Here is a 27836-nt window from a genome sequence, read left to right on the forward strand (position 1 = left end):
CTGCACCTGCAGGCTGGGTTTTTGCGACTCATGCACAAGGACCCCGAGGTCCCTCTGCACCGTCGCCTGCTGCAGTTTTTCGCCCCGTAAGTAATAGTCCTTCCTACCATTCTTCCTACCAAAGTGGACCACCTCACACTTGCCAACATTAAATTCCATTTGCCATTTCCTGGCCCATTCGCCCAGCCTATCTAGATCCTTCTGCAGACTCTCCACACCCTCCGCACAATTTGCCTTTCCCCCAATCTTGGTGTCATCAGCAAATTTCGACACCCTACACTCGGTTCCCTCCTCCAGATCATCTATATAAATGGTAAATAGCTGAGGCCCCAGCACCGACCCCTGGGGCACCCCACTAGTCACCAACCGCCAATCCGAATAGCACCCATTGACCCCCACTCTCTGCCTCCTATTTGACAACCAATCCTCTATCCACGCTAACACCCTACCCCCAACTCCATGTCCTCTGACCTTCTGCAGTAACCTCTTGTGAGGTACCTTATCAAACGCCTTCTGAAAATCCAGAAAGACCACATCCACCGGCTCTCCTCTATCCACCGCCCTAGACACATCCTCATAGAACTCCAGTAAATTTGTCAGACACGACTTCCCTTTAATGAAACCGTGTTGCGTCTGCCCTATCAAGCAATTCCCTTCAAGATGCCTCGCAATTTCCTCCTTAATGACGGATTCTAACATTTTACCTACCACAGACGTTAAACTAACCGGCCTGTAATTCCCCGCCTTTTGCCTGGCACCCTTCTTAAACAACGGCGTAACATTAGCCGTTTTCCAATCCTCCGGCACTTCCCCGGAATCCAGCGACGTCTGGAAAATAACCACCAAGGCATCCACTATCACCTCCGCCATTTCTTTCAGAACCCTCGGATGCATTCCATCCGGTCCTGGGGACTTGTCCACAATCAGCCCCTCCAGTCTGTCGCGCACCACCTCTCTAGTAACAGTAATGTCATTAAGACCCTCCAGTCCTACCACCTTTCCATCGCTAACACCCGGCAAATTATTCACGTCCTCCTCCGTGAAGACAGAAACAAAAATGCTCGGCACAACATCATAGATCATAGAACCCTACAGTGCAGAAAGAGGCACTTCGGCCCATTGAGTCTGCACCGAACACAATCTCATCCAAGCCTGACCCCCATATCCCTACATATTATACCCACTAATCCCTCTAACCTATGCATCCCTAGACACTAAGTGGCAATTTCAACGTAACCCACACATCTTTGGACTGTGGGAGGAAACCAGAGTACCCAGACGAAACCCACGCAGACACGAGGAGAATGTGCAAACTCCACACAGGCAGTGACCCGAGCCAGGAATCGAATCCAAGACCCTGGAGCTGTGAAACAGCATTGCAAACCACTGTGCTACCGTGCCACCCATTGAGGGCAGGAATCGTAGCAGGTGGGACAGGCAATTCAGTGGATTATTTCAAAATCCGTTGACCGTGGGTGGGATTGTCCCCGTCTCGGGGTGCACACAGCCAGAAAATCCCGCCCTCTGTTTCCTGCATTGGAGTATTGTGTACAGCTTGGTCTCCGTATTCAAGGAGACATATACTTGCCTTGGAAGCAATTCAAAGGTGGTTCATTGGTTGTCCTAAGGAGAAAGATTAAGCAGTACAGGCCCATACTCATTGGAGTTAGAAGAATGAGACATGATCTTATTGAAGCACACAAGATTCTGAGGGGGCTTGACACGGTAAGTGCTACAAGGATATTCCCCCTCATGAGGGAGATCTAGAACTACGGGCACAGTTTAAAGACAAGGTGGCTGTTATTTAAAAGGAGGAACTTGTTCTCTGAGTGTCACTAGTCTCTGGAATTTGTTTCCCCAGAAAAGAGTGGAGGCTGCATCATTTCATATATGCCAAGTTAGACAGATTTTTGATCCTGTACTGTGCTGTATTGTTCTATGTTCTATGGGGAGAATGTGCAAACTCCACGCAGACACTCACCCAAGGCTGGAATTGAACCATGTCCCTGGTGTTGTGAGGCAGCAGTGCTAACGACTGTGCCACCATGCTGCCCTGTGTAGCCCATCATAAGCAGTATAGACTGGGTTTTGTTAACCATTCTTTTCACTCTCCAGGTGCCAGTCAAAGCCACTGGCTGAATTATAGCTAAATTGATTATTAGTGCACATAATAACTTTATGGTTACCTGAAAGAAATTGCGATATTCCTGACCAGAGAATCCTGCTGGCATGAATGGCCAGAAAATTCTGTTTTATATTTGTGTTGAATGATAGGATCACAATAAACTGGTGCTGTGAACCATCAGAGTTTGCTTTCTCATTTGATAATTGGATGTTCACCTATGACAGAGGGTGTAGCGCATTAGGATTTCCAAAAAGCTTCCAATAAGGTGCTACTTGAAAGCCTACTGCATAAGATCAGAAGTCATGATGTTGGTGAGGGAGGGGAGTAGAGGGGTGAGAGACATTAGATAGATAGAGGGTTAGATAACAGGGAACAGAGGGTGGAATTTTCTGGCTGTGCACACCCCGAAACTGGGACATTCCCACCCACAGTCAATGGATTTTTAAATAATCCACTGAATAGTCTGTCCCACCTGCTACGATTCCAGCAGCGAATGGGATGGGAAATTTCTGGCCACAGAGTCAGGATAAATAATATTCGGAATAACAAGCTTCTGCATTGGAGTATTGTGTACAGTTTGGTCTCCGTATTCAAGGAGACATATACTTGCCTTGGAAGCAACTCAAAGGTGGTTCATTGGTTGTTCTAAGGAGAAAGATTAAGCAGTACGGGCCCATACTCATTGGAGTTAGAAGAATGAGAGATGATCTTATTGAAGCACACAAGATTCTGAGGGGGCTTGACACAATAAGTGCTGCAAGGATATTCCCCTTATGAGGGAGATCTAGAACTACAGGCACAGTTTAAAGATAAGGTGGCTGTTATTTAAAAGGAGGAACTTGTTCTCTGAGTGTCATTAGTCTCTGGAATTTGTTTCCCCAGAAAAGAGTGGAGGCTGTGTCATTTCATATATGCCAAGTTAGACAGATTTTTGATCCACAAGGGGGTGAATCATAGGAACTTGGAGCTGGAGTCAACAATTCGGCCTCTCGGGCCTACTCCACCATACAATACGATCATGGCTGATCTCATCTCAGTCCCAACTCCACTTACTGTCCATTCACCATAGTCCTTCAAACCCATTACTCATTAAAAATCTCTTCACTTTCTCCTTAAATTTACTCAATGTCCTGGCATACATTGCATACCCTACAGTAATGAACTCCAGACTCATGAAGCTTTGTGAAAAGCAATTTCTCCTCATCTCTATTTTGTATCCTAAAATTATGACCACTTGCTCTAGATTGCCCCATAAGGGGGAACATCCTCTCCACCTCTACTTTGTCAATCCCCCTCATCAGCTTGTACACCTCAACTAGTTCTCCTCTCATACTTCTCCAGGGAATATAGGCCTAAACCGCCCAATCTCTCTTCATGAGTAAACTCTTCATCTCTGAAACAATCTACTGAAACTCCTCTGAACCGCCTCCAATGCAACCACATCCGTCCTCAAGAAAAGGAATCAAAGCTGTACACAATATTCTACATGCGGTCTCAGTCATGCTTTGTGCAGTAGCAGCAACACTTCACTACTTTTACATTCTATTCCTTTAGCAGTAAATACTAAGAATCCATCTGCCTTCCTTATTATCTGCTGTACCTGCATACTAGTTTTCTGCAATTAATACACGAGAACACCCAGATCCCTCTGCATCAAAGCACTATGAAGTTTCTCTCCATCTAGGTAATAGTTTGCCTTTGCATTTTTCCTACCAAAATGGATAACCTCACACTTGTCCATGTTAAACTCCAACTGACACATTTTGCCCCATTCACTTAACCTATCCATATCCATAAAAAGTTATGGCAGGGGGAAGGGGCAGGAACAAAAGTAAATTTACGGCTGCAGTCAGATCAACCATAATCTTCTTGAATGGCAGAATGGGTTTGAGGGGCCGAATGGCTTAGATTGTTCCTATTTCTTCTGAGCTTATGCAAGAATTCTTAGATGTGAAGAAAACAGAGCCCAGGCTACACTGCTATTTATCAATGGAAGATTAAAATGCAATAATTATTGCTATTAAAACAACTAAATGCATTTCATTCTGCAATATTTCATACAACCTGCTTGCATTCACCTATATAAAGTAAGACAAAGAATCTACATTAGAGACATTTTTCGGAAGTGGCACATAATTGTATCAAAGCAAAAAGAAATGATTTGTAATTTGATGTTATTGTTAAAAGTGCTGAGAAACTGTGTAAAGTTGTTCTAAACTCTGCAATTAAAACCTCACATTGACCACTTGACCTAGGTGTCAGAACTGATTCAGAGTCACACTCTAAAATAAAGCCTTTCGGGGAAATGGCAAAGCTAAGATTTAAAAGACAATTCAAACGTACTTTCAGACATGTCTTTAATGAGTCAACATCTCATGAGGTGACAATATATGCATGGTAGCTCCACTTGACTGTTTTGTTGTACATAAAAATGGTATACAATTATTCTGTATGGTATTTTACAGAGGTACAGTGGAAGACAATCATCCTACATTCAATTTTGTAAAACCATTATGAATTTGGTGAGTCATGTACTTTGTCAGTTACTATTGGTATTATGCAACCACTTATAGATAGTTTTCGATGAACATGAGTGACACAAAATACACATCCTCTGATACACATATTTTGTACAACCTTAAACTACATTTTGATATGTTATTGGTAGTACAGTCATGACATACAATTGAACAGGGACTCACTGGCCAAAATATAAGATCTGTTTCTTAGCCCTACAATCAGGTAACGAGAAGTATCATGATTTTAAATTGTCCTGCAGATGCTGTAACTATATACCCAGATCCACAAGAATATTTGAATAAAGGAAATCCGAATGAAGTATAAATGGACAATTGTTTTAGGGGAAAATTACAATTTTTTAACAAGCACACATAAAGTAAAATTATTTCATAGAATCTCTACAGTACAGAAGAAGCCATTCAATGCATCGAGTCTACACCGACTCTCTGACAGAGCATCTTATCCAGGCCCTCTCCCCCACCCTATCCCTGTAACTCCACACATTTCCCACGGCTAATCCACCTAACTTATGCATTTTGGGACATTAAGGGGCAATTTGGCATGGCCAATCCACCTAACCTGCCCATTTTTGGACTGTGGGAAGAAACTGGAGCACCCAGGGGAAACCCACACAGACACAGGGAGAACGTGCAAACTCCGCACAGTCATCCAAGGCCAGAACTGAACCTGGGTCCTTGGAGCTGTGAGGTGGCACTGCTAACTATTAGTTACACGGAAGTCTGTGTCAAGACAAATTATGGGTATTAACTTGATAAATTTGATCATTTGAAAATGCGGACCCTGTATAAATACAGACCCTTATAAATTTTAGCTTAATTTTAGGAGGGACAACTAATACAAGTTAATCTCCAATGATCGTGCTGTCTTATTTTCCAAGGTAATAGATTCTCTTCCACGCTTTTCCCACAGTCCTTTTTGGAATTAGATGTAAGAAATTAGGGCTGACTGATTTTTTTTCTTTCCTTGTCTTTTAATTACATTGAAACTTACGTCACAATATTGCACAAATTATTTTTTCTGTGTATATAAGATTTTTGCACATCCATTACAAGCGCCACACTTTCTTCATGTATGCCTCTTTAAAACCGTAATCGCTGACGTAGTACCCCACATCTGGGTGGCTCTTCAGACTGCAGGCAATCGAAGTTGTTTTAAAATATTCTAGAAACTGATGTGTTATATTCCGAATGCTAATAATTGTGTCCTCTAATGCAGGCAACACCCTGTTAACATACTGCATCCAATCTGGAAGACTTATTTTCCACCACTCCTGGTCAGGGTCAGGCAAAACTGTTGCGTTTGATTCCAGCACGTAGACAGAGTTCTTGTACAGTTCCTCAGAGAGCTCCAAAACATCTTTGCAGAACATTTCCAAACAAACCAGCGATTCTGGAAATACGCAGAATAAGGACTCTTGAAAAGGAAAGAAAATATGTTGAAATTGTGAAGCAGGTTTGAGAATCCATGTCAACACATATTGAAAATGCTCTTGTTCATGGCTAACCCCATTATAAAAGTGTTGGAATTTAACTGCGAGAGCCTGGAAATGATATTATAAGAGAGATTTTCAGTCACAAAACATTGGCTGCTAGAATAATTGCTGTTAATAGTGTGTTGAAAAATAAGATTTTGTCTGCAGGTTCTGACTAGCAATTGTTTATTTGTGTAACCAGAACTCCCTCGCGATGGTTAGCAGCCATTGAACTTAGATTAGTCTAGGAGATGATAAGTTATGTTTAAAGCCAAGTGTGGCTTATTTTTGTAAAATTTATTGCCTTACAGTTCTACCCCATCTCCATTCACTCCAGCCTGATAGCTGATTCTTCCTTGTACCCAGTGATGACACATCATCGATAATAAGTATCTACATTGCTCTGATTCAACCACTCATTTCCTCAGCTTTTCAAAGCAACATTGAAAATAGGAGCAGGAGGAGGCCATTTGGCCCATTGAGCCTGCTCCACCATTCATTATGATGGTGGCTGATCATCCAACTTAATAGCCTGATCCCGTCTTCTCCCCTATATCCTTTGTTCCCCTTTGCATCAAATGCTATATCTAACTACCTCATGAAAACATTCAATGTTTTGGTCTTAACGACTTTCAGTGGTTCCATAAGTTGGCCACTCTCTGGGTGAAGATGTTTCTCCTCATCTCTGTCCTAAATGGGATACCCTGTACCCTCAGACTGTGACACCCGGTTCTGGATACCCCACCATCTTGCATCTACCCTGTCTAGTCCTGTTAGAATTTCATAGATGGTACTGTTAGAATTTGTTAGGTAATTCTGTTAGAATTACCTATGGTTCTTATCTCCCTCTATAAGAACCATAGAACCCTACAGTGCAGAGACAGGTCCTTTGGCCCATCGAGTCTGCGCTGACCACAATCCCACCCAGACTCTATCCCCATATCCATACACATTTACCTGCTAATCCCTCTAACCTACACATCCCAGGACACTAAGGGGCAATTTAGCATGGCCAATCAACCTAACCCGCACATCTTTGGACTGTGGGAGGAAACCGGAGCACCTGGAGGAAACCCACGCAGCCACGAGGAGAATGTGCAAACTCCACACAGACAGTGACCCTACCCGGGAATTGAACCCAGGTCCCTGGAGCTGTGAAGCAGCAGTGCTAACCACTGTGCTACCGTGCCTCATTGAACCCAACTTCTCCACTCTCACTTCACCTGGGTTCTTTAAACCCCACCTCTATCCATCTCCATGTCTTCTCTATTCTAATTTCCCCATTTCCTTCTTTTCCAACGCACAACTTCTAACTCTATCCCACTCCGTTCTCTCTCCATGGATTCCTGTGGCAGAGTTCACATTCTAGTCAGCCTTAATGATTATCTCACAAGCTGGAAAACTCGATCGCTGTCCACCTCAGTTGGATATCTAAAGGCTGCTGGTTGCCTTATACTACATCATGGCAGGAATTTTACTGGCACGTCCTCCCCAGAATCAGGATGGGCGAGGCTCACAGAACGGCATTCTCTGTTGGCCTTGGGTGGGATCCTATGAGCCTCGGGCGGGTGAAGTGGTAAAATTCCACACGTATGTCAGAACCATTAGCAGAAAATTTAAAAGCAAAGACTAGCAGTCAAGAAAATGACACAGGAAGGGTGGCACGGTGGAACAATGGTTAGCACTGCTGCCTCACTGTGCCAGGGACCCAGGTTCAATTCCAGCCTTGGGTGCCTATTTATGTAGAGTTTGCCCATTCTCCCTGTGTCTGCATGGATTTCCTCCGGGTGCTCTGGTTTCTTCCCACATGCCAAAGTTGTGCGGGCTAGGTTGATTGGCCATGCTAAATTGCCCCTTAGTATCAGGAGGAATAGAAGAGTAAATATGTGGGATGACAGGCATAGGTTTAAAGAGCTGAATGGCCTCTTTCTGCACTGTAGGGATTGTACGGGGAGAATCTTTCATTCCCACCCGCCACAAGAATTGTAGTGAGTGTTGGGGCGGGGGGTGGGGGGTGGAGGGCAGACCATGCAAAGGTCCGTTGACCTCGGGTGGGATTTTCCAGGTTTGGGGTGAGCATTACTGGAAATTCTCACCTTATGATTCTATTCCAAGGATTTGAAAATGTGAGGTTATCCACTGCAAATGTGAGGTTATCCACTTTGGTAGAATTAATAGGAGGAGGGATTATTATTTAAAAGGCGAAAAGCTGCAGAATGCTACAGTGCAGAGGGACTTGGGGGTCCTTGTGCACGAATCGCAAAAACCCAGTCTGCAGGTGCAGCAGGTGATCAAGAAGGCGAATGGAATGTTGGCCTCCATAGCGAGGGGGATAGGATATAAAAGCAGGGAGGTCTTGCTGTAACTGTACAGGGTACTGGTGAGGCCGCAACTGGAGTACTGTGTGCAGTTTTGGTCGCCGCATTTGCGGAAGGATATATTGGCCTTGGAGGGAGTGCAGAGAAGGTTCACTAGGCTGATACCGGAGATGAAGGGGTTAGCCTATGATGAGAGATTGAATAGACTGGGCCTTTACTCGATCGAGTTTAGAAGGCTGAGGGGGGATCTCATAGAGACATATAAGATAATGAAGGGGATAGGTAGGGTAGAGGTACAGAGATTCTTCCCACTGAGAAAGGATAGCAGAACTAGTGGGCACAGCCTCAAAATAAGCGGGGGGCGCAGTTTAGATTGGAGTTGAGGAGGAACTTCTTCACTCAATGAGTGGTGAGTCTTTGGAATTCTCTGCCCGTTGAAGTGGTGGAGGCTACCTTGTTGAATATATTTAAGTCACTGGTAGATATGTTTCTGATAAACAAGGGAACTAAGGGTTATGGGGAGAAAGCGGGAAAGTGGAACTGATCCACTTCAGATCAGCCATGATCTTGTTGAATAGCGGGGCAGGCTCGAAGGGCTAGATGGCCTACTCCTGCTCCTATTTCTTATGTTCTTATTTGAACTCAGCCCAAACAAAGTGTGATCAGTGTGGTATCAAATCACATACCATCCATGGGGATGCCCATTTGGTTTGCCTGACCCTCTGCTGTAGCTTTGTCTCTGCTTGAGCCTTTCTTCATGTGAATGAATACCCTTTGCAATTGTGAAGCATTGAATTTTTAAAAAATTCATTCATTGGACATGGGCGTCGCTGGCTAGCCAGTAGTTATTGCCCATCCTTAATTGCCCATGGACAGTTCAGAGTCAACCGTATTGCTGTGACTCTGGAGTCACACGTAGGCCAGACCAGGTAAGGACGACAGATTTCCTTCCCTAAAGGACATTTGTGAACCAGATGGGTTTTTCTGACAATTGACAATGGTTTCCTGGTCATCAGTAGATTCATAATTCCACATTTTTTTATTGAATTCAAATTCCACCATCTGCTGTGGTGGGTTTTGAACCCAAATCCCCATAACATTTACTGAGTTTCTGGATTAATAGTCTGGCGATAATATCACTAGGTCATAGGCTCCTCTTGAATACTTATGAACGTTAATAAATCCTGAAGAGTACTAGGATTGGTTGGATGGGTAGCCCTGGGGCAAGAGTACATGTGTTGACTGGTACGCAGAGTCGGCATGCCACCAGACTCAAGTGTTCGGTGAAAAGAGTAGTTAATATTATTGTTTAAAAGTTTTTTATTAGTTGGGCCCCTCTAAACAGGGGGCACTTTTTGTTAGCTTTTCGCTTGTGTAATGACTCTGGGGAAATTTATTTATTTCATCAAAAGATAATGAAAGTAAAGCAAATGAACATACCAGCACTGGATTCGGAAATACAGCTCCCAACAGTCCGGCTTTCTTTGTTATGCATATGTATCAATTCCTGTTGTAAATAATGAAGGAAAAATGCAAATTGTTTGTTTTTGTGTTTGTCAGCTTGCTGAAAATAAAACTCTCAGTTTCAGTTGTTTGTGGTACAAAGGGTTCTTCTCTTTTGCTGAACTCTATTTTACTCTTTGCACAGGAACCTCCTTGTAATATAATGGGATAAGTGACTCTGTCTTAGTCTGAGAGTTTAAAAGGAGGAAGTTATCCGGCTACTGTGTGTCCACTAACATTGATGTCAGCTTCCCTGGAGAAACTGGGCCGGGTGTGAGGTTAAACTCACAGCATGATGTTTCTTCTCCTAATGTAACTCAGACAGTGGGCCTCACCTGCAGCTGGGATTCTCTGGTCCCCCTGCAGTGAATGGAGATCTGGCTGAACGTCAAGTTCTCTGTTCTTGCTGGTGGCAGCGGCAGGGCCGGAATGGCAGGAGAATTCCAGCCAGCGTCTCAAGCCCTCATCCCAGGAAAACTGCAGATGGGGTCTGAGGATAGCTTCAGATCTTGATGCCATTTTAGCACCTTTTCATTGATTCAATAACTGGAGTTCATCTCACCAGGAAATACAGCTGCCAAGGAGCAGGAAGCTAAAAAAAAATTTAAAAAAGCTTATCTAGGCTTCTCAAGGATAGGGCCTCCCCTATTCCAGAGATTACTTTCAGACTCTCCTCCTCAACCTCCTCCCACTCAAGGATACATTTGTTGCCTGGACACTGTTTTCACAAACCCTGTAGCAGCTGGTCGCCTGCTACACTTAGAATAGAATAGAATCCCTACAATGCAGAAGGAGGCCATTTGGCCCATCAAGTCTGCACCGACCACAATCTCACCCAGGACATATTCCTGTAATCCCTCATATTTGTCAGAGGAATTAGGCCTAATTTATTTAAATAGACCTTGAAGTTGAAATGGCTTTAGCCTCATGTCCCCAGTTATCTTTGGGCTATTGAAACCGAACATCATTTTATCATGGCAAGTTCACAATCTTAGCAGAAGTGTAAAGTGATGGATGATCACTCAAGGAGTGAGAGGAAATAGGCAGGAATTAACATCATGTATCTCTGGAGTACCTCTTAATGGTTTAGGACATAGTGGTATTGGTAGAAGAGTAGAAGCAGATATGCTACCTGGGAGTGGTGGGTACCTGGACAGAGCTGCACACACTGGCAGCAGGGTGCAAACAAATTGGAGGCAGAACTAACTTCATTAAATATGACTTGACTCGGATGAAGAAAGGATCCTGGAGATTCTAAGTATATATGTAATAAAGTGGAATGTGGCCAGAAATCTCTCAAGCCTGTGATCAGTCTCATCCATTGTTTATCATTTTTTATTTCCTTAATCAGTCACATTTCACAAATAGCACCACAGTATAATATTGTAGTTTCAATTTTCCAAGGGAAATTCTTTTGCTCGTACACAGGTTTGCAACAGGAGAAAATGACAGAGTTCAAAGTCAAGACTCAACACCCATACCATGCCTTCCTCCAGCTTAAACACAGGTCTATCCACTCTCTGGAGTAATTGAAATGTTGTGTGTACACAGTAACTCACCACGAATGCTACGCTCCTGTATCCTTCAAAGTGAACCTCACCACACTTTAACTACAAATTGTTGTTATGCAGAGCTTGGTAAACAGCATGGGTCAGGAGGAGCAAATACAGGTGGAATTCAAGGAACCTGAGGTCTCCAGTCACTCTTAACCTTTTGGATTTACATCTGATGAGCTTGTCAATAAATGCATTTTCCTAGCTCAGCATCAATCGCTCATGCAGCCATTTTTGAGTGTGCTATAAGCAGTCTACACAGTTTCCATGCAGAAGTGCACAACTCTCACCTGTGTGACAATGGGTGACCATCTGACCAAGCTACATATACCCATGGGAAAAGCGACTACTCCGAGGTTCTTGGTATAGTGTATCTTTGTTGGAATCCTAAATTCAGCCATATTATTAATGATTAAGGCCTAGAACTCCAATCTGGGGTGACAGGGTGGCACAGTGGTTAGCACCGCTGCCTCACAGTGCCAGGAACCCAGGTTCCACTCTGGCCTTGGGTGACTGCCTGTGTGGAGTTTGCACGTTCTCCCCGTGGGTTCTCTGCGTGGGTTTCCCCCAGGTGCTCTGGTTTCCTCCCACACTCCAAAAACGTGCAGGTTAGGTTGATTGGTTATGCTAAATTGCCCCTTACTGTCAGGGGGATTAGCATGGTAAATAAGGGGGGATTATGGGGACAGGGCCTGGATGGGATTGTTGTCAGTGCAGACTTGATGGGCCAAATGGGATTTTAGGGATTGTATGATTCTGGAATGAGTTGTCTTTTCTGCATTCTTCATGTTAGGAACAGGTATTAATTAAATCCTACTTTCTCCCATTGTCACTTATGCTGAATAGGATTGGAACTTATAGAAGATGATATGCCAATATTGCAAATTTAATACAAAGTGTTTTGATAATTTCTTACCTCGGTGGTGACTGCTGCATGCCGTAGATTTTTCTTTTGTAAATATATAAATTCTGAAATAAACTTCACATGTTGCTGCTCCATAGAATTTAGTTCAATGTCAGTCACACCTTTTCGATGGAGCTCACATACTTTTCCGCTCCAGTTTCGTCGGAGAGTGGTAATGCTGTTGGCAGCTTCCGCAGACTCTGTACCATTCCATCTATATACAACAACAGAAAACGGCTGCCAATCTCTGAAAGGTTAACAGCTGTTCACTTGGAACATTTATATCCTATTTCACTGATGTGGTGAGAACTTTGCTTCTTTCAGCCACATCTTTTATCCTTTACTCTCAGTGTTAATTGCATGAAGACTTTTAAATGAAAGATTGAAAAACATTTTCATCTTCTGGTCCCACACTGGCAGCAACAGTGCAAATGGAGAACTTAGTGCTCAGCAAAACCTCCCTTCTCAGCAGCGGGACCGGAGAATCCCAACTGTGGATGAGGTCAGAGAATTCCAGCCATATAGGCCAAAAATTAAAGTCTACAGAGATGTCATGCAATCACAGGAAAATGATGAGTGGATTAAGGCCTACTTTCCATTAGCTAAACTGGAAAGGGATTTTCCTAAAACATTGTCCAAAGATGTGCGGGTTAGGTTGATTGGCTGTGTTAAATTAACCCTCGTCTCAAGGGGATTAGCAACATAAATATGAGGGGTTATGGGAATAAGATCCGGGTGGGATTGTATTTGATGCAGACTCAATGGGCCGAATGGCCTTCTTCTACACTGTAAGGATTCAATGATTCTACTCTCTGATTGACCTTTCCACAGTTCCTGACTGACTTTCTGCACATTTCCAGCATTTTTTAAATTTTATTTTGTTTCAGGTTTCCATAGGATAGACTGTTACCAGAATCAACATCTACATGGGGCTTGGAAGAGCATTTCTGCTCATTCAAGACTGACAAATAGTTTCCAGCATCTGCAGTGATTTGCTTTTACACACAAATAGTTTTTTAAAACTCCCTTGGGAGTGGTTTTCAATGGTTTTATTAAGGATGGCTGGTTAGAATCTCTCAAAGCCTGGAGAAATCTAGCATCCACTATGCATATTTCGCACAGTTCTTCTGGAAAGGTGCAGTTGTGATTCTAAAACCAGTAAAGAAGTCTCCCTTGGATTTTAAACCTCCTTACTTTTGAGCAAGAATGTGGGCTCCCATTACAAGACCTGCCTAAAAGTTGTTTCACTTCATGTGCTCTGGAATTTTAATTGCTGGTGGCCTGTTCCTCAACTGAGAAACTGGTATCTGGCAGTCATAAGACTCCTCCATAATTGTGCAGAATTGAGAGATAGAATCTTGATGGTGTTGGCATTTTTCACAAAAAGGCCAATCAATGTTTACGGTTGGATGGAATGAATCCAATGGAACAAACAGAAGAAGAACGGAGCATTTTATTTTCCAACCAACATCAGGAAAACAGATTAACTGGTCAATTATACCATTTGTGAGGCCTTGCTGTGTGAAAACAACCGTCATATTTGCCTGCATAACAATTGTAATGCAAATCAAAATTACTTACCTGCCAAACCCGCAATCTCTACCATCAACAAGGACAAGGGCAGCAGATACATGGGAATGCTACCACCTGCAAAAACCCCTCCAAGTTACACAGCATCCTGACTTAGAACCATATCGCTGTCTGTTCACTATTGTTTGGATCAAAGTACTGGAAATTCCCTACTATCAGCACTGAGGGAGTATCTGAATCAGATGGACAGCAATAGTTCAAGATGAGAACTCACCTCCGCCTTCTCAAGGGCAATTAGGGATGGGCAAGAAATGTTACACTAACCAACAACAGTTACATTCCAAGAAATAATAATGAATAATTTGGCTGCAAAGAAGTTTGGGATGTGGTTCAGGACATGATAGAAATTACTTATTTCTAAAATCAAAGGGTGGCACGGTAGCACAGTGGTTAGCACTGCTGCTTCACAGCTCCATGGTCCTGGGTTCGATTCCCGCTCGGGTCACTGTCTGTGTGGAGTTTGCACATTCTCCTCGTGTCTGTGTGGGTTTCCTCTGGGTGCTCCAGTTTCCTCCCACAGTCCAAAATGTTCAGGTTAGGTTGATTAGCCATGCTAAGAAATTGCCCCTTAGTGTCCAGGGATGCGTAGGGTAGAGGGATTAGTGTCTATAATATGTAGGGATAAGGGTATAGGGCCTGGGTGGGATTGTGTTTGGTGCAGACTCGATGGGCCGAAGGGCCTCTTTCTGCACTGTAGGGTTCTATGATTCTAAATAAAGAATGAGGCAAGAGCATAAATCCAAACAAGGCAAATCATTCCCTTACTTCAGAAGAGGTGTGTGAAAATAGCAATTGTATATTTTTTACAAAAGTATTTAAAGTTGTTCTATTATAAAAAGGTGGGCACAATGGGTAAATCAATTTTTTCCGTTTTGATGGAGTTTGGAAACCTTGATTTTTTTTTAATTCATTTGTGGGACATGGGCATCACAGACTGGTCAGCATTTATTGCCCATCCCTAGCTGTTCTTGGAGGGCAGTTAAGAGTCAACCACATTGCTGTGGTCCTGGAGTCACATGTAGGCCAGATCAGGTAAAGATGGCAGATTCCCTTCCCTTATTGTCATTAGTGAACCAGATGGGTTTTTCCGACAATGGTTTCATGGTCATCGGTAGATTCTTAATTCCAGATATTTTTTATTGAATTCAAATTCCACCAGCTGTCATGGCAGGAATTGAACCCGGGTTCCAGAAACATTAGTTTCCGGATTAATAGCACAGTGATAATACCACTAGGCCATCACCTCCCCATTATGTTCTCATGTGCCTACACCACTTTCCATTGTATTGCATTTTACAACTGAAATTATAATTACATTAGCCTTTGATATGTTCTCCCAAAACTACTTGTTTATATAAGAAACAGGAACAGGAATAATATTTGGCCTCTTGAGCCTTCTTCTCAAGCCTTGACCTCAACTTCACTTTTCTGCTACCTTGGTTCACATTAAGTGCAAAGATCTAGTGATTTCAATGGACATTACAGAATGCAGTGTTCCTGTTTCACTCCATGATTAAAATCTTATAAAAATGCCATCCCAATTCTCATTTTGCAATTTAATCAAATAAAGTCCTACGTGAGTATTACAATCATGATTGTTGTTGTAACAAGTCACATCAGATGATAAATAAAGATATGACGTTTGAGAGATCTAAGTGACATTTGAAAAAGCAAGTGGATGGTAACTCTAGTGAAATAAACAGTTTAATTCCATTGAATTGTAAAGAGTAACATGTACTTTATTGAAATATGATACAGATAAAAAATGGAAAAAAATAGCCACAACAGTTCACTGTGTTAATAACAAATAGGGTGACGTCAGATGGTCAACTTCCCAAGCTCATGTTACAACATAGCAATTGTATCTAGGCCATTGCCTTGGGGACATTGAATTAGCCTGAATAGGTAAGAAAGGTGTCCATCAATTCAAGTGGCTGGATAAAATGGAGAAAGGGCTCATCAGCAAGGAAAGAGATTGGGGTGTTATAGTCAGGCCCAATGAATGTCAAAAGAGTCAACCTGATTTGTTAAAATCATTCATTCTTTAGATAACTGCATTGTAGTCAATGGAAAAATGGCTTCGGAGAGAAGATGCTATCGAGTGAAAAACTGGGTAGAAACTGAAAAACTTGAATAATAGTCTTCAATACATTCTGAAGCAAGAACTGGAATTACTTAGTTGTAAGGTAAGCTGGAGAATGGCAATTTTGATGTGCCAATAAGTAAGAAATAACGGAAATAGGTCATCCTAAGAAAAAAGATCAAACAATATGATGAAGCTCATTCTAGTTGTAAGTTGCAATACCATGGAAAGTAGTCTTTCAAAAGAAGGTTTCTACATATCTTAACATGGAAGAAATTAATTGATAAAACTAAAATTGGTAGAATTCATTCCAATACCCTCTAGATATAATCTACGACAGAGTATTCACTTTTTTGTAATCACCTGTTAGAAAGGTAAACGGTTACTTTTTGACAGAATAAATTCCCATGTTGTTTTTATTCTGTTAAACAAGGAGTTAACATGAAAACCATTCATCTGAATGACTTTTACCATTTTCAGTAAGTAATGTTAGTTCAAAGCATAAAGTACTTAACAGTGGAAATACAATCTCTCTGAATTATTTTCATATTTAATATGTTGTATATATGGATTGATGAAATTATTCAGTGTGGTGTTGCCAATTAAAGTCAATTTTAATTTGTCAAAGAGTAACTTCAATGGATGATGCACCAAGTGATTTCCTGACAAGTGTTCCCCATAAATGTTGATCAGGGAATCAGCTCTTACCTTGTAAGTTTGGACCCATTTTCATATGTAAACGGTGCCTCGGGAAAGCTGGAAATAGAATGTCATTATACTGCATTGCGATCTGGTACCAGTATTTGAGATAATGGGCAGAGTTCTCCAAAAGTAACCAAAGGCCAGAATTTTCTGGAGTTTGTTACCAATGAGGACAGAAAGTTTGGCACTCAGCCAAATCTCGTTTATTGCAGTGGGACAGGAGAATCCTGGTTGCGAACGGGGTCAGAGAATTTTGTCCGAAGTGGCATAAATGCGAGAATAATGGAGTGATCCACGCCGGTCTCTCAAGTTCGCTCCGGACCGCAATCCTTCCACACTCAGTCACTTCTTTGAGAGCTTCACACCGGTACTGTGGGTGGTGGGGCCTAAACACGCTGGTGAGCCTGGCTTCAAAGCAACTGGGTGCCATTGTGCAAGTGCACCCTGATCTCATAATGTAATGGGAGACTCCCCAATCCCCCACATTTGCAGGCATTGGGATCACCCCCCCCATCCCTATTGGTGTCATGATCCTTCACTCCTCCCTAATATGGGTCACCAGCATTGGGGCATCAGAGCCTTCCCAATGGGTCCTCCTCCATGACCCCTGACATGTCCCCCTCTTTTCTCCAATCAGGAGTCCCAACATCAGGACCCACACATAGCACATTCCCCACCCCATCAGGGCCCCAACACAGGCCCCACTCCTCAGGCACTGCCCTGGCACACTATGGTGCCCAACTGGCACCGCCGGACAGTCTGGTGGCCACTGCCTGATGGACACTGCCGGGTCATGCCCCCAGCCACCTGGGGGTTTCAATGGCCTCTGCGCCGCTGGCATGACCATTGCACCAGGTCTCTGTTGGTGAAGACCAGTAATAAAGACAGCTGAATTTCGTGCACTGGGATTTAACAGGCTATATATGTTTAAAAATGCTAATCGGACTTGCGTCCTTTCTGGGTGCAAACTGGTTCATGCCAGTAGAAAGGGGCTGGGCGAATTGCAAACTGTTTGGTATCGGGTAACAAATAATTTTTAGCCTCACACACTATTCCACGTGACCAGCGTGATCTACTAACAGCACAGCAACACCAGAAAATCGCCCCAATATTGCAGATGGTGACTAGCATTTCTAAGAGTTGAATTTCATTGGAGTGATGGAAGTCCAGATGCTGGGACGTAACGTCAGAGACATCCCAGCCTCGGATGTTTGGGAGACCCCCAACCTCACTTTTTGATTCTCAGGCAATTAACCGTTTGGTGCTGGGGTTGCCATTCCTTTAAAAGGCAGGATACAACCGCCAAAAACTGCCATTCAGTCAGAGGACTGGCAACTCTTTGTTCTCAGCAGCGCTGCCACAAGTGCAGGCCACTGTTGGAATTACAGCTGTCAAAAATGGATGCCAATCTCTACAAAGAACAAAGAACAAAAACAGCCTGGGAAACAGGCCCTTCGGCCCAATGAACCCGCGCTGCCATCTCAACACCACCAGTCCCCCTCTCCACCCACGACCCTTGTCTAATGTTTTATGGCCATCCAGATTGAGGGAAACTGATTTAGGGACAATTTATTCCTGCCAATCAGCCTAACAGCACATCTTTGGGGTGTGGGAGGAAACCGGACCACCCGGAGAAAACCCACGCAAGCACGGGGAGAATGCGCAAACTCCCACAGACACCGGCCCAAATCCATGTGTCTGCACAGCAATCAGCGATAGTCACTGAGCTGTTGTCTCGCCCAGTATCTGGTCCAGTTTAGGCACACACTAACGACATGAAGCACTAGGCCAATCTCGAACAACCAAGAGCAGCCCCAGTACGACCCATCGTGTGTATGCCCCTCGTTGGACACGAAATGGACCGACTTATAACCTGTGAATAAAAAGGGAAAAAAAAGCATTATTATTATACCATATCCATTTACCTTACCAGGGATGCCCCAATGCTAATGACCCTTATTTAAAACAATCTCCTATATCCACCCATCTCCAACCCAGTCATGTGCCTGTCTAAGTTACTCTTAAATGACTCTAGCGTGATTGCCTCCACCACCTTACTTGGCAGAGCATTCCATACCCCCACTACCCTCTGTGTGAAAAACCTCCCTCTAATATCTGTGTTGTACCTCTCCCCCCTCACCTGAAGTCCATGGCCCCTTGTCCTACGTGCCTCTATCATAGGAAATAGCTTACCTCTGTTTACTCTATTTATACCCTTCATAATCTTATATACCTCTATTAGATCCCCCCTCAGTCAGCGTCTTTCAAGGGAAAAGAGCCCCAATTTCTTCAATCTTTCCTCATACCCCAGTCCTTCCATACCAGGCAACATCCCGGTAAACCTCCTCTGCACTCTCTCCAGAGTCTCCACGTCCTTCTGGTAGTAAGGCGACCAGAACTGGACGCAGTACTCTAAATGCGGCCTAACCAACGTTCTGTACAACTGCAATGTTAGACTCCAGCTCTTATATTCTATACCCCTTCCTATAAAGGCTAACATACCATAGGCTTTCTTCACCACACTTTCCACTTGCACTGCTACCTTCAAAGACTTGTGCGCTTGCACCCCCAGGTCTTGCTACGATTCTATACTCCTTACGGGCTTACCCTTTACCATATAACTCCCCCCTACATTATTCCGGCCAAAATGCATCACCTCACATTTATCCGGATTAAACTCCATTTGCCATGTATCTGCCCAATCAACCAGTCTATCAATATCCCGCTGTATTGCCAGACACTGCTCCTCACTGCCCGCCAATCCAGCTATCTTGGTGTCATCAGCAAACTTGCTGGTCACACCACCTACTCCCTCTTCCAAATCATTTATATACACTACAAAGAGAAGAGGTCCCAGTACTGAGCCCTGCGGCACACCACTAGTGACAGACCTCCAGCTAGAAAAGGACCCCTCCACTACTACTCTCTGACTCCTCTTTGCAAGCCAGTTCTCTACCCATCTAGATACCTGACCACATATCCCATAAGCTTTAATCTTCTGTACCAACCTACCATGAGGGACTTTGTCAAACGCCTTACTGAAATCCATATAGACGACATCAACGGCTCATCCTTCGTCGACCGTTTTTGTCACCTCCTCAAAGAATTCTACCAGATTCGTAAGGCAAGACTTCCCCTTTACAAAGCCATGCTGCGTATCCTTAATCAGATCGCAACGCTCTAAGCGCTCATACATCCTATCCCTAAGAATCCTCTCCATCAACTTACCTACCACTGACGTTAAGCTCTCCGGCCTATAGTTACCCGGGCTATCCCTCCTACCCTTTTTAAACAACGGTACCACGTTCGCTATTCTCCAGTCCTCTGGGACCTCGCCTGTGTCCAAAGAAGAGACAAAGATTCGCGTCAGAGGCCCAGCAATCTCGTCCCTCCCTAAGCAGCCTAGGATAAATGCAATCAGGCCCTGGAGATTTATTGGTTTTAATGCCAGATAAAAGCCCTAACACCTCTTCCCTCGTAATTGATAGATCTTTCAATTGGTCTACCGCTCCCTCAATTCCTTCGTGAATACCGACGCAAAGTATTCATTCAGGATCTCCCCCATTCCCTCTGCCTCTAAGCACAATTCCCTACGTCTGTCCCTGAGAGGACCGATTTTACCCCTAGCCACCCTTTTGTTCTTAAGACAGGAGTAAAACGCCTTTGGATTCTCCTTAACCCTACCTGCCAAAGCCATCTCATGACCCTTCTTTGCTCTCCTAACTCCCCGTTTGAGCTCCCTCCTACTCTCTCTGTATTCCTCCAACGCTCTCTCCGTTCCCAGCTGCTTAGACAGAAGTAAGTGGAGCCAGGTGTGTCACCAAGGCCAATTAGGCAGGCCCCAGTGAGGGGGCTGTGTTGGAGAGGGTGGGGAGGAGTCTTTTGGTGGGGATAACCTTTGCCACGAGGGGCCTCTCCTTGATACACAGAGTGCCTGATCAGAAGTAACCCCACCTACCTGGGGAGCCCTTGACATGATGGGAGATACACCAGCCAGTGGTAAAAGCCCAATGGTGGCAGGAAGAGACTCTTTAGTCTCATCACAGATAGAATTCCACAGTGTTAGGAAGGCAACGGGCACTCCCCTCATTCCTTCACCACTTTATGGTTTCCTTCCCAACCCAACTCTAGCAGACAGCTAGACAGCCAGCAAATTTCACCCCTCTAAGTGGAGAGCTTCAGTACTTTGGAAATTAAATTTTAATGTTAAAGTGCAGGTGGCATTTTCTACTTTAAGGTTGAGCTTTACACAGCACCATAGTTAGACTGTTTACAGCCTCAAGTGTAAGGGTTGAGTGAGGTTTCCTGAGTGGGAGTCATATGTCTTAGCCTTGTAGCATTAAACAGTCAGATTGGAATCTTATTCCAGAGTAATTCTGAATGTTTTGCATCATTTCACAGTTGATGGTGGTTTGCATCAGGGCCAAAGTCATTTGTTCCCATTGTAAATTCCCATACCCTGTTACTCCATTCTCCCTCTGAACGAGAACATGCATAACCCTGGTATTATGAGCTGACAGTGGAACTTTAAACCTCACATCCTGTCCACTCCTTTCATCTTTGCAATGCCTCTCATTTCTACCTCTGTGTGAGACCTTCCATCACGTACATCCTCTTTGTCACCCTTTCTGGACTGACTATTTCAATAACTCCTTTGCCAGTTTTACATCCTACCCCTTCAACAATTCCAACTTTTTTCAATATAAATCCTTTTCAGACTACGCTCCATTCACCATTTCAACTTCTCTCTTTTTCTAACTAATCTATATTGGTTCCTGATCTCCCAAAGTACCAAGTGTCAAACTGCCACCCCTTATGTTCCAAATCCCTTTGCAGCCACTTCAGTTTTTCTTACAACACGAGAATACCACTACCTACTTCCCAATTCCTCTCTAAGTCACACAGTGTTTTACTTGGAAACATATTGCCATTCCTTCACTGTCACTGGGTCAAAATAGTCAAACTCCCTCCATACCAGCATTGTAGAGGTATCTTCACCGCACTATCTGCAGAAGTTCAAGAAGGGCAAAGTAAGAACATAAGAATATAAGAACTAGAAGCAGGAATAGGCCATCTACCTCCTCCAGCCTTCTCTGCCATTCAATAAGATCATGGCTGATCTTTTCGTTGACTCAACTCCACTTACCCACTTGCTCACCATAACCCTTAATTCCTTTACTTTTCAAAAACCTATCTTTGCCTTAAAAACATTCAATGAGGTAACCTCAACTGCTTCACTGGGCAGGGCATTCTACAGATTCACAACTCTTTGAGTGAAGAAGTTCTTCTTCAACTCTGTCCTAAATTTGCTTCCCCTTATTTTGAGGCTATGCCCCCTAGTTCTAGTTTTCCCCACCGGTAGAAACAACCTCCCTGCTTCTATCTTATCTATTCCCATAATAATATTATATGTTACTATAAGATCCGCCCTCATTCTTCTGAATTCCGATAAATATTGTCCAGTCTACTCAGTCTCTCCTTATAAGCCAATCCTCTCAACTCCGGAATCAACCTAGTGAATCTCCTCTGCACCCCCTCCAGTGCCAGTATATCCTTCTCAAGTAAGGAGAGACCAAAACTGTACACAGTACTCCAGGTGTGACCTCACCAATTGGGAATGGTTAATAAATATTGACCTTGCCAGTGACACCCACATCCAAGGAATAAATAACAGAAAACTTTCTTCAGTTTTTTGTACATTTTTGCATCTTATGTTCCTTATGTTCCTTTCCCCACAGGACACGGATATGTGGCGAAAGAAGCAGACACCGAACTGAGGATTTTTTTTTACATGGCAGCATCTTGTCATCTGCCTGAACAGTTGGTGGAAGCAGATTCGATAAAGACTTTTAAAAGGGAATTGGATAACATTGGGAAAATGCATGGCTTTGGGGATAAAACAGGGGAATGGAATTAACAGATTCACAAGCCATCATAAGCAAGGGAGATCCAATGACCTCCTACTGTGATGGACCATTCTAAGATTCTATAATTAGGAAATGCAGACTGAGCAAGCAATGTCCTCAATTAATCAACCAAGTAATCCGAAGTGAAATGGGCAAGAGAATGGATATAAAATCTAATGGAGAAGGGTAAGTGGGAAGCACTGGGGACCTTTGGAAATGTGGTAAAAGGAGGAAGAGTAGAATCTGGAGATGAACAAGATTGCAGACTGCAAACATAACAGCAAACTGTTCTCCCAGTGACAGGGGAGAGCTAAGAAACTTTAAAGAGCTAATGGGTGAAGTGTATATCAAAACTACTCGGGCTGTATATAATGACTCAATAATTAATGGCCCCGTCCAAAATGGGTCAGAATTTGCTGATGTTGGGTTTCAAAAAATGTGCCGCACTAGCTAGTCTATCCAGCATCCTTCAGCTGGAAATGCAGAGTGTTTGCAGTATAAGGGCAGCAGGACATCTGGGATTTTCATGAAAGAAAGGACCAACACTGTAGATCCTTAACCAATCATATTTAAGCATTGAGAAATAAATAAGGCCGGACTGGGAAAACTGTGTAGTCAAGGCCAGAAAAGAAAGACTGAACTAAGATGGTGAAAAGAGACAGAAAGGAAAGTATAAAAACAAAATTTAAATTTGTCTTTTAAAATCTTCCACAGCTACCTGAAAGAATGAGACTGTGCATTTTTAACTCTCCACTTTCTGGCCAGGGTCACTGATAAACATTCATTAACAATGACTAATTATCATGTGATTAAATGAGCGCTGATGCTGTTGAGGGGAAGCATAGTGGCACTATAGTAGTAGTGGCACTGGACTAGTAATCCAGACATCCAGGGTAATGCTCTTGGGGTTCAGGTTCAAACCCCACCACAGCAAATCGTGAAATTTGAGTTAAATAAAATCTGGAATTAAATGTCGATTGTGATAAAAACCTATCTGGTTAACTAATGCCCTTTAGGGAAGGAAATCTACCATCCGTACTTGGCCAATGTGTGACTCCAGATCCAGAGCAATGTGGTTGACTCTTAGATGCCATCTGAAATGGCTGAGCAAGGCACTCAGTTCAAGGGCAATTAGGGTTGGGCAACAAATGATGGCCCAGCCCACATCCCATGAATGATTTTTTAAAAATTATGAGACAACCTTCTGTGGTGAACTTAAAGGCCAATCAATGTATGAAAACAACTTCATGAACCTTAACTTCTGCACTGTAGGAATTTTATGATCCTATGATTCTGAGAGGAAGCAAAAGGTAAGTTGCCATTTCTGTGAAGCTATTGGAGCAGTGCAAGTCTGCCAGCAAGTTTGGTGATTTGCAATCAATGAGGTATTTCTTGCCGTAGATAGCTGGTCAACTAGCATATCAATGAACCATGCACTGTTCACATAAAGGGTGGAATTGTACCACCCCGTCATGGTGAGGGCAGGGCCATTAAAATGTGACAAACTGCTCAAAACTTCATTGACATTGATGGGATCAGAAGATCCCACTGGGGCGGAGGGGCTGTAAAATTCCAGACTCTGTTATTTGTTTCAGCAAATTTTAGTCCAATAATGAAAGTGCTATGTAAACACAAGAAGTATAAGTGATCGTACAAAGAGACAATACCTGCCTTTCCCTTTTCACTGTTTCTCCCTCTTGTTCACCCATTCGATCTATCCCTTATCTTCATCCTCCTCTCTCTTGAAGCTGGTTACTCCGCTCTCCTTTTCCCATTCTTTACATCTCTCAGCTGCGGCTCAGTTACTGACAGAAGGTGTGGACTCAGGATGCACTCCATGAAACTCAAGCACAAAAATCTAGGCTGACACTCCAGTGTAATACTGAAGGAGTGCTGCATCATTAGAGGTGCCATCCTTCTGATGAGACATCATTGGAGATGCCATCCTTCAGAATCTTGTCCACTCTCTCAGGTGGAAAGGTTCCATGGCAGAATTTCCAGGAAGAACATGCCTGGTGGCCTGGCTAGTTATTCCCAGTTATCGCTCAGTCAACATCGCAAAAATAGAATAATTGCTCATTATCACATTGCTGACTTTTCTTTTATTCATTCATGGGACATGGGCATCATTGGCAGGCCAGCATTTATTGCCTATCCCTGGATTCCCTTGTTCAGAGGGCAGTTGAGAGTCAACCACATCACTGTGGCTCTGGAGTCACATATAGGACAGACCAGGTAAGGACAGCAGATTTCCTTCCCTAAAGGAAACTAGTGAACCAGATGGATTTTTTCATGGTCATCAGTACCCCATCTCTGCACCCCCCCCCCAAACCACCCCCCCACCTTCAGAGCAGGAGGTATTCATCTGAAACAATTTCTCCTTACAGATACTGACTTACCTTTTTGTTTCCAACATTTGCTGTACTTACTCAGATTCCCAGACTTACATTTTTAAATATAGGTATTTAATTGTGGCAATTACAATTCCTAGGTTTACAAAGCAGTTCATAACTGGGTGACCACTGCCCCTCATTTTACCAGATTGCCGTGTATTTGAGGCCACAGTCACATGTACTGGGCTGTACGATGCCAGGAGTTGTGATTGGTTTGTAATTTGGACCTTTAAATTTTGTACAAGCACCATTCTCCTCTCCCACCTCCAGGCTCTTGGTAGCACTGTGGTTAGCACTGTTGCCTGCTGCCTCACAGCGCCAGGGACCTGCATTTGATTACCAGCTTGGGTCACTGCCTGTGAGGAGTCTGCATGTTCTCCCCATGTCCTCTGGATGCTCCAGTTTTTCCCACAGTCCGAAAGACATGTGCATTGGCCATCGAACAGGCACTTGAGTGTGGCAACTAGGGGATTTTCACAGTAACTTCATAGCAATGTTAATGTAAGCCTACTTGTGGGACTAAAATAAACTTTAAACTCACAGCTCTGGACATCCCCCCGCCTCATGACAGACTGTCCCTTAATTTTTCCATGTGAGTTGATAATCCTGATCCATAACAATGTACAGCAGATTCCAGGAGCATCCAGCCTCAGACTGACATGTGAAAGCAACATTTGTGACTCACTGGAGTTGAGGTATGCAACCGCAAGTGTTGTAACCTGAAGAGCTAACTGGCCTCTTTCTGTGCTGTAAAATTCCCATGATCAGCCAGTATCCAACTGAATGTGGAAGCAGGCTCGGGGGGCTGAATGGCCTACACCTGCTCCTATTCCTTGTAAGTGCAATGCAATAACAATTTCTATAACAATGTTTGACTATTAGTTTTCGGGCTTCTCCTATGTACACCCGGAGTTGAGATACAGATTTAGAGCAGTTGATGATGAATAATAGCTCAATGAAACAAGCACAAAACAACAAATCTTTTTTTTTGGGAAGTGCAGCTTTCCAGATCCGGCACATCAGAGAGACAGAGTCAAAAATATCTCTCACGTGTACAAATCGCAAGCTGCAGGGAGGAGTCCAATAAATCCCATTCAGCAAATCCGAGCAGGGAGGTTACAATACGCTGGTCACCTTAACCTAAGGAAATATTCCTGCGCTTTTCAATCTGATATCCAAGGAATAATCCACAAATATCCACAGATACAGTGACTTGGTGTGTCTGTCCGGTTGGGATTCTGGGGTAAATGGATCCTGTATTAGGAAAAGAGTATCTCTGAACAGAAAATATGAAAAGATGTGACTGTTTCACAATAACACTATTTATATTAAGCAATAGGCACTATCAGCAATCATTGAATCAGGTATTCCAATCAGATATCATGAGAAAATTGGAAAGTTTAGGGCATGAATTCGATTAGGCTGTAACATTTTAATGGACCTGCTTTGATGGGGAATGACTCAATGCCGCGGAGTGGTTAGTTACTAATAACAAGTCTCCCTCTCTCCTGGCCCCAGTAGATACCACAAGCCAAGTCTGACCCCTTGAACTTTAGGTGACGACCCTACATAGTCTCCGATTAGCATAATTTTGAACATTGCATTAGTTCACCTGTCAGAAGGTTTGCTAATTTAGGGAGCTGGCAGCCCTGACCCTCCCATTAGATATTTCATTGGTAACAAGACCACAGTTTTCTTCATCGCCCCATATATCAGGGGGCGATGCCCACCTGCGGTTTTACAGAAACCAGTCTCCGACATTTTTATCCTGTCCATTCTATCTCTTCCTCTCATAATATTGTAGACCTCTATCAAGTCATCCCTCAGCCTTCTTTGTTCTAAGGCAGATAGTCCCAACCTATCCAATGTGCCCCCTGTAGTTTTACAGGAATCAGTCTCCTTTGATCAGGAGGAGCCTGTATGTAAGAGAAAAGAACGGAAACATCCTGTCCCTGAAAACAAAATGACCAATATGGAGCATGAGAAACTTTTCGACACTGTATTTGGTGAAGAGTTAAGAAAATCAGGACATTATTGTGATTACACGTCTGCATGTCAAAGAGCCACTTCACATTAACAAAGGAGGGGAATCTGTTACTATTTCCAAAGGTCAAACTCCCAAATTGTGCTTTTATGTGCACTCGCAGATGTTTTAAAATTATTTTTCTCGCTCGAACCTAGATTTTAGATTGCATCCGCAGTGAGTCACGCCATTCATTTTGCAAAAAAAAGGTCTCGAAAGACTGTAAAAAAAAGCAGACCCAGAAGGGCAAAACGTCGACAACAATAAAAGCTCTGACCTTCTGTACAGGTTGACGATATCGTTGAGAGCATCAGCCCATTTCCAACGGTAGTATAGCAGCAGGATGTTGGACGGTCTGCTAATCCATTGCTTGGATGCGTTTCCGATCGACTTCAGCAAGATGACAGCATCTCTCTTGGCTGCGTTTAACAAAGCTTCGTGGCTCTTAATCAAATCCACCGACCAGAGCGAGCGGTATCGCTTGTTGATTTCTCCTTGCTGCCACATGCCTAGATCCAGTCCATGTGGTGGCAGTGGGTGGGGTAGGGTGAGACTTTTGCTACTTCCCCCAGGCTGCAGGTAAACCCCTCTCACCCTCCCCTCTTTCACCTAAAAAAAACGTCACAGTGATGGACTTGCTGTGAAATGATTTCAAACTCAGCCCCCGCCAAGTTATAAATATAGACACAGTGCCATGGCAACAGCAGCTGGTAGGTGGCGAGCC

General features: G+C 43.5%; 1 protein-coding gene across 1 annotated transcript; it reads right to left on the minus strand.

Moving 5' to 3' along the window:
* Positions 1 to 4508: 4508 nt before the first annotated feature.
* On the minus strand, positions 4509 to 27711 carry LOC145358614 (uncharacterized). Its single transcript, XM_080212820.1, has 4 exons — positions 27390 to 27711; positions 12428 to 12629; positions 9896 to 9962; positions 4509 to 6079 (listed from the first exon to the last, which is right to left on the minus strand). The coding sequence occupies exons 1-4, from the start codon at positions 27617 to 27619 to the stop codon at positions 5712 to 5714; spliced, it is 867 nt and encodes a 288-aa protein (XP_080068946.1). The 5' UTR covers positions 27620 to 27711; the 3' UTR covers positions 4509 to 5711.
* Positions 27712 to 27836: the final 125 nt, after the last annotated feature.

This window comes from Carcharhinus amblyrhynchos, chromosome 26 (genome assembly GCF_965287045.1).
Source record: "Carcharhinus amblyrhynchos chromosome 26, sCarAmb.v2.hapA, whole genome shotgun sequence".
NCBI lineage: Eukaryota > Metazoa > Chordata > Chondrichthyes > Carcharhiniformes > Carcharhinidae > Carcharhinus > Carcharhinus amblyrhynchos.

What these genes read in the sequence shown, in the direction of transcription:
- LOC145358614 (XM_080212820.1), bottom strand. Translation starts at nt 27,619, where the DNA reads ATGTGGCAGCAAGGAGAAATCAACAAGCGATACCGCTCGCTCTGGTCG. An exon ending in ATCGTCAACCTGTACAGAAG is followed by an intron (nt 12,630 to 27,389) that starts GTCAGAGCTTTT and finishes TGTTGTATATAG; the next exon opens with ATGGAATGGTACAGAGTCTG. An exon ending in ATGCAGCAGTCACCACCGAG is followed by an intron (nt 9,963 to 12,427) that starts GTAAGAAATTAT and finishes TATTTACAACAG; the next exon opens with GAATTGATACATATGCATAA.